We start from the raw sequence: 7,330 nt of genomic DNA on the forward strand, positions 1-7,330 counted from the left end.
CTCATTACTTCTGTTGTGGACTGTACCTCGTCTCGATGTGGGCGGGCGCCATCGCCACGATCTCCGCTGACCGGCGAAGATCGGTCCGACGTCCCCGGCAGACGCTGTCACTTCACGACAATCAACATACAGTCCGGTACAGATTGATCGATAGGGAGTAGGGACTCTTTATCAACCGGTTACCGAAGTCTGAGGTCTCAGCTCTAGACAGCCGCCTGGCACCGGTAGACTGCTCCGCATGGCTGAGAGTTTAGCGGCTTAGCCTATCCACGCTGTACAACACCGTCACGGGTCGCCGGATGGAGCGTTTTGGAGGTCGGCCGTGATGTCAGCATTGCAGGGGTGCAGAGCCCGGTAACCTTGCTCGGCTAAGCGGCTGGCGCGGGCCGGAGAGTGGTTAGGCGTTAGGAGATGTTAGGAGTGGTTAGTGGTTAGGCGTGGGCCAAAGAGTGGTGTGGGACGTAAGCGTATAGACTAGGGATATTGGGTGAATTCGGTCACTTGCCGCACTGCACTGCTCACGGCCGGTCTACAAAACGTTCCGCCCGGCGACCCGGGACGGTGTCAAACGGTGCTGTTAGACTGTGCCGCTTAACTCTCAAGTCATGCGGCGCAGTCTATCAGCACCAGGCGGTTGCTGTCAGTGCTGAGGCCTTAGAAGGTAGCCGGTGCAGAGGATAGAGTCTCAATCGATCAACCTATACCCGGTTCTACCCTTCCCCACCCCTTCCCCTCGCCCGGGGAGGATTAATAATAGTGTATAATAATTCGTCCAACGTGGACCACGCGACTCGTCTCAGACATCCGACATCTCCCTTATCAGGAGCGGCTGCGCAGGCTTCAGCTGCCGTCCCTTCTTTACAGAAGGCACAGAGGAGACGACATCATGCTCTACATTCTCATGACTGGCCTTCTGAACCTATAGAAAGAAGACTTTTTCCAGGCTGCTCCCTCGGCAAGCACAAGAGTTCATCCCATGAAGGTGGCCAAACCAAGAGCCTTGGCCAGAGCACGAAGAAACCAACTAGTTCGAGCAAAAAGTACCGCATGAGCTCGATGAGATTGGGTCCGATAGGTCTCTGGCCTGCAATAGCCCCGCCAGCATTAAAGTGACCATCCCACCTTAACATTAGTTTTGAGCTGAGATAGCCAAATTGGTGGCCGTGGCCTGCAAATACCGGTTTGGGCACTCACAACATCGAAAAATGCTTTAGGCCTGGCTACACTATGCGTTTCTGCGTGCGTTTTTTGCAAGTTTGCGTGATTTGCGGAATATCGTTTTAGAAAGAAACGACATTACGCTTTTGTTATATGTTTTTCATATAAGCTTTTAAATAACATAAAACGTTTTATTAACTTTTATGTGAATATTAAAGAAGTTTAATTAATAATAACCTTTTTCTAGAACGATATTACGCAAAACCCGCAAACACGCAAAAAACGCACGCAGAAAACGCATAGTGTAGCCAGGCCTTAATTCGGAGATATAGAATTTCAAACTTGCAGTTTTTGGATTCTAAGGGGCTAATGCATTGGAACGCCCCCTTACATAGAATTTGTGACGTCAGCGGAGATCTAACGATTTTTAAATCTTAGACTAAAACCATCTTTAACACGTGGTGGTATACGCTGTTTTGCGCGCAACGTCTGCCATACTTCAAGGCTGCCAAATTATTGCTTCCAAATAAAGTCGCTAGAAACAGGAGTGATCCAAAAAGTAGACAAAAGTAAAAGTCTAATATCTTGAAAACCGGTGAATATTTTTCGGTTTTTCGGTGAAATTTGGTAGATATTCGTTTTCGCTCTTTCTGAACCGAGCGACATCACTTTCATGCCAATTAATTAACTTTTTTGAAGGAAGGAGGTTCCCTTTAACCCGCGCCCCGCTGGGCTATTCAGCCATACGCGCCCTGTTAGGGGGGGGGGGCAGATTCTGCCAACTGTCTAACTTCCGAACCGATGGTCGTAGAAAGACGGGGAAAATGGCAATCGAAAGCTCTCAACAAGGCGGATGTTAAGAGCCTTTTTTGCTGAAGTAGGTCAGAGGTCAGTTCAAGGTCAGGTCAAGGGTGCAAAATGCAAGTTTCTACAGTATCGGCCTTGCACCGTAGTTGCAGAAGAATGGACTGAGACTGATTGCTCAAAACGTGTTCTTAGGCTACCAAGACAATATCAGTTGCATACAATATCATGCAAAGGCAAAGGTCAAGGTCAGGTCAGGTCACCAAAAACCAAATATAGAAAAGGGCATGTGCGACATATGTTTTATGGGTCAAGTCAATTTATTCATAGAATTCAATAGGCACACTCAATAAGTGATATGGACCACATCTGGATAACTTTCAGGTCGAAGTCAGGTCAAGGTCAAGTCAAGTGAGGTCAAATTTTGAAGTTAGTTGTTAAGACTTAAAAAGGTGCTTATCTGATGCAGTTTTTCACAGCGAATCGAATGGTGCTATCTTTGTTTCCGTACGAAGTCTAGAACTTCCAACATTCATTAAAAAAAAATGTGTTTCGTGACGTCATAAGATTTTGAATAACTCCCACATTCTTTAACAGATTCTTCTAAAAATTGGTATGTAGGTACTAGGTGCACATAGATCACTTATCTGACATATATTCCGGTTTTTCGATACACCCAAAATTTTGGATTATATAATTATTTTCCCCAAAAAGTCAGTTTTTTTAGACAAAATGGGCCATAATCCTAAATTTTCAAAAAACCGAGATGGACATTTGATAGACAAAGTAGAATCACGTATAACCTTTTTGTTTCGTCTTGATTCCTTCAAAAATGAAGATGTTGGCGGCGTTTGAATTTTTGCCGTTTTTGAGGCGAAAATGTCGTGACATGACGTCAATTAAATGTCATTTTCTCAAAGAATTTTCGACGGATTTCACTCAAATTTCAGGGAACGTGTTAAATTGATGTTAAATTGAATGTGTTAAAATGAAATGAGGGCGTTGCAAAGTTGCAACACTTTTGGACTGTGCATTTGCAAAGGGTCACTTATGATATCATATGACACATGACAGTGGTCTAATCTGATTTGAAAATATAGTTAAACGGACGTTAGTATCAGGTACAAAAGCTAGCTTGAATAAAATGTCATAGACATGCCAACTTTTAGCTCACTATCGCTAATGGCAACGCGTCCCTAGACCCGAGCCATCGCGAAAAAAACGTCAGGAGAGATAAAATTCTACGCGATCTGGCCAGCTGTCATGCACATTGCACATTATCGCCACTTGCGTTCTGGCAGATGCCAATCCAAACACTGTTCTTGACGTCATATACCTACCTCCAGCTGTCCCGCTAAGCGACATAGCCTCGCGCGGCTGATAGGTGCACTTGTGTTTTTGACGACCCGCCGCTGCATCGTGGACCGGCACACGTCCAGGGGACTGACGGGTGTCTTGAGGCTCCGTCCCCAGACAGCGCGATGGACAGTCGGCACGGGATGGCGGACAGCCCGCCAGAGTCCTGCTGTCGCCGAGGGGGCCGGGGCACACCTGTGTCCGTCGGTGGTGTAGGATATAAGGCGGTCCGTCTCGGAGGGTCGGCATCAACTCACCATGAACCGTCTGCTGATCATCTCTTGCCTCGCCCTGGGCGTGGCCGTGGCCAAGCCCGGCCAGCCGCGGCAGGCGGTGCCTTACGGCGCTGAGGTCGATCCGGTGCCGTACGAAGAGGTGGTGCCGCTGACTCTGCAGCCGAGCCGCGCTGTGCAGGTCCTCAACGCCGGAAACTACCGCTTCACCACGCCCAACTTCCCCAACCAGTACCCGAACAACCTATGGGTGGCTGTCACCGTGCAAGGTGCCGAGGGCCAGGCCGTCAGCATCAGCTGCTCTCCTTTCAGTCTGCAGGCGTCCTTCTTCTGCTGGCGTGACTTCCTCTCCATCAACAACGTGCGCTACTGCGGCTCCAGAGACGTGCCCACCATCACCGCGGCGCAGCTCGCCATCGAGCTCCGGACCGACTCGTTCGGCACGTCCAGCGGCTTCCAGTGCACCCTCACCGTGCCCCAGGTGGGTGGAACCACCACCCAGGCCCCGGGCACCACCCAGGCTCCCGGCACCACCCAGGCTCCTTCGACCGGCGGCTGCCGCTGCGGACAGCGCCAAACCGGCCGTGTGGTCGGCGGTACCGAGGCGGCTATCGGAGCCTTCCCGTGGCAGGCCGGCCTCGTCAGCCCCGGCGGCACCCGCACTTTCTGCGGTGGCAGCATCATCAACAACCGCTACGTGCTGACGGCGGCCCACTGCACGGCCGGCCAGACGGCCAGCGGCATCCAGGTCCTGCTCGGCGACCACAACATCGGCACGGCCGACGCCGGCGAGCAGCGCTACTCGGTCGTCCAGATCATCGATCACCCGCAGTACACGGACGCCTCGGGCAGCGGCTGGGACTTCTCGCTGCTCAAGCTGGACCGCGAGATCACCTACAGCAGCACCATCTCGCCCGTGTGCCTGGCCGAGGCCGGCCAGACGTACGCCGGCGCCACGGCCATCGCCAGCGGCTTCGGCCGTCTGGGCGCCACCAGCCCGCAGGCCACCAGCCTGCAGCAGATCACTCTGCCCGTCTGGTCGCAGTCCGACTGCAGGCAGCGCTGGGGCTCCACGATCAACACCAGCATGATCTGCGCCGGCGGCAAGTCGACCGGCGGCGAGGGCGTCTGCATGGGCGACAGCGGCGGCCCGCTGGTCACCGAGGTCTCGGGCAGCTTCCGTCTGATCGGCGTCGTCTCGTTTGGCCAGCCGTGCGCCATCGCCAACAGCCCGGACGTGTTCGCTCGCGTGTCGGAGGCGCTCACCTGGATCCAGTCCAACACGGCCGACGCACAGTACTGCAGCGCCTAGACCACGAGTCGACCCGACCCGCCATGCTGACTACAGACCGTACTCGGCAATTGTTCTTGTATCGAGATACTGCCCGAGTAGACCATGGAATATTTGCCGAATGTTATGAATTCGTCCAGTTTGCTATGTGCGATCCTCTGCCAATTGTTTGCCTTCAAAAGCGTTCCTTTCACCTGCTACGGTTTGAGGGAGGTGGAAACGATACCGCGGCTGATGTCTGATGTTTGCAGTGAAGTAGCTAGCTGGAGCTTTGCACCGAGCATAGCTACTGGCAAATCCCTCTTCATACGTTCTTCTTCGCTTATTTGTTCTATAATAAACTTTATGACATTTAAATTCATTACGGCTTTTTCAACCACCAGACACTCACCCTTCCCGACCATTCGGCTCGCTAAAAGACGGAAACGAGAGAATATATGACAAGCAGCGTTGCCATTACCATCAGAAGGCTGTAGGGGAGACAAGTCATATTGCGCCACCTTAGGATATCGGCCTATTGCGGCTCAAGTTGACCAGCTGCCATGCTTGATTATATCTCAAATTGTACCTCAGTTATTTTGGCATCAAATAACAACTCCCAATTTGTATCACACTCAGAAAAATTAACAAGAGAAAAGTTTTCCGACACACCAGCAAAGGGCACATTTACGGACTCCCCCATCAAAAAGCGCCCATGCCTCTCATGTAAAAGCGCCCTATTAAAAACAACGGTTTGCCACCTAACTAAGTAGCCTATATTTGAACGTGTCAGCCCATTAATTAACCATTTATGCTGTGAAGGCTAAGGTAATGGTGAGGTGAGCGCACCCATGATCAAAGTAAAGTGTTCAATGAAATGTCTCCCTTAACACCAGATGCTGTTTCTGTGGGTTGAAGAATAGGGCGCAAATAGGGTGGGCGCAATTACGAATGGAACACATTTTTCATGAGCTTGAAATATGGCGGCGGCAGCGAAGTCACAGTGGTGATAAGCTTTCAAAACCATGCCATTAAACGAACAATTAACAATGATAATAAGTTGAATCACTATCTCTAAGATAAACCATGACACTAGCAAAGGTCGAAATAGACTGTTTCGCGTAAGAAAATAGAGAAAATCACAAAAAATGGTCTGCGAGAAAGCTGAGACACCTCACCTGCCCCCGTGGACCGGAAGAAGAGCGAGTTATTGGTGGTGAGGTAAATGCGCAGTGCACACATTCGAGCATTCGTTCGAATCGTATTTTGGGCAGGAGGAAGGTGTGGCGCATTTAAGAACAGGGCGCAATATGACTTCTCTCCCCTACATACTGTTGAGCGATTTTATTGCCTATATTTACGGCTAGTCAATTGTCTCCGTTCTACCTATGCCTACATACACATATGGTCTCATTTTCGACGAAAGCATTTTCCGCTACATTATTGAACGATCGCATCCCAATATTGTTTGATTACTTTATTTATTCTTTAATCGCTTTGTGCCACTGCTCCATCTTTTCCATCCTCCCAGCCCCAGGACAATCACATCTGCTCCTCCGCACCTCATCCCCCTGGTTCCGGGCTGGACGGGCAAGTGACAACTTTATCCCATGCGGGTAGCTCCCATGGAGCACGCCCGTAGCAAGGTGCAGTAAGTGTTATGGGGCCTGGGTGGCCTGTCCAGTGTCCACTGAATGGTCTCAGCCCCGATGAATCACTAGGGTGCCCACTGCCCACTGCCCGCTCAGATCAATGTCTCCCCCTAATTGCAAATCCTCTTGGCTATGAAATGGTCTCGTTGGACCGAAAGAGCCTAACCTTACAAAACAAACAAAAATTAGGCCATTCCAGAGACATGAGGGTCGAGGGAGTCGACGGGTGCACCACAGCGGCTGATTGGTACGGGAGAGTCCTGGTGGAATTGGTTGTCCACTCAAATCGTCACCCCTGAAGGTTGGTCTTGGAGTTCACTTTCTGTGCGAGTGAGTCAACGAATTGGAATGGAGTCGACCCTAACCGGTTGTGTGACTGTGTGAGTGTAGTGAAAAAATTGGTGCAGATTAGCGTGAGAATGCGGCTGAGAATTGCTAGGACGGTTCAGCCCGTGGACATGTCCTTCCGGTTCATTCCGGTCGGCCACAGCGCCAGTGGCGCGGGAACCGGGGGGCTAGGGGGGGCTGAGCCCCCCAGCTTTTCGGCTGGGGGGGCTCGTAATGTATTTGAGCCCCCCCAGCTGGAGGAATCGAAATCGGAAATCTACCAACATAATTTCATAGATTCATACATAGGCGTGGGAACCGGGGGAGGGGGCAGTGGGGGAAGCTTGCCCCCCACAACTCTGCGGCCGTGGGGGCGGTGCCCCACAACGTTTCATGAGGCCAGGAACCGTTGAGCAGCTTGCCCTCCCCAAATTAGGGGTTGTGGGTCACAAAGGAAGAAAGCATGTTAGTGAAAAATCCACCTATTTCACTGGCTCGGCATCTCATTTGGCAGATTAAAACCTTTACTC

At 51.1% G+C, this 7,330-nt stretch overlaps 1 protein-coding gene across 1 annotated transcript; it reads left to right on the forward strand.

Annotated features, from left to right (window-relative positions):
- Positions 1-3,576: 3,576 nt before the first annotated feature.
- LOC122363414 (chymotrypsinogen A-like) lies at positions 3,577-5,199 on the forward strand. Its single transcript, XM_043332668.1, has one exon. It carries the CDS (start codon positions 3,577-3,579, stop codon positions 4,861-4,863), a length of 1,287 nt encoding a protein of 428 aa, XP_043188603.1. The 3' UTR covers positions 4,864-5,199.
- The last annotated feature ends 2,131 nt before the right edge of the window (positions 5,200-7,330 follow it).

This window comes from Amphibalanus amphitrite, unplaced genomic scaffold, assembly GCF_019059575.1.
Source record: "Amphibalanus amphitrite isolate SeventyFive unplaced genomic scaffold, NRLGWU_Aamphi_draft 000619F_arrow, whole genome shotgun sequence".
Classification (NCBI taxonomy): Eukaryota; Metazoa; Arthropoda; class Thecostraca; order Balanomorpha; family Balanidae; genus Amphibalanus; species Amphibalanus amphitrite.

Excerpts from the sequence above, each read along its gene's own strand:
- LOC122363414 (XM_043332668.1), top strand. The coding sequence starts at position 3,577 with ATGAACCGTCTGCTGATCATCTCTTGCCTCGCCCTGGGCGTGGCCGTG.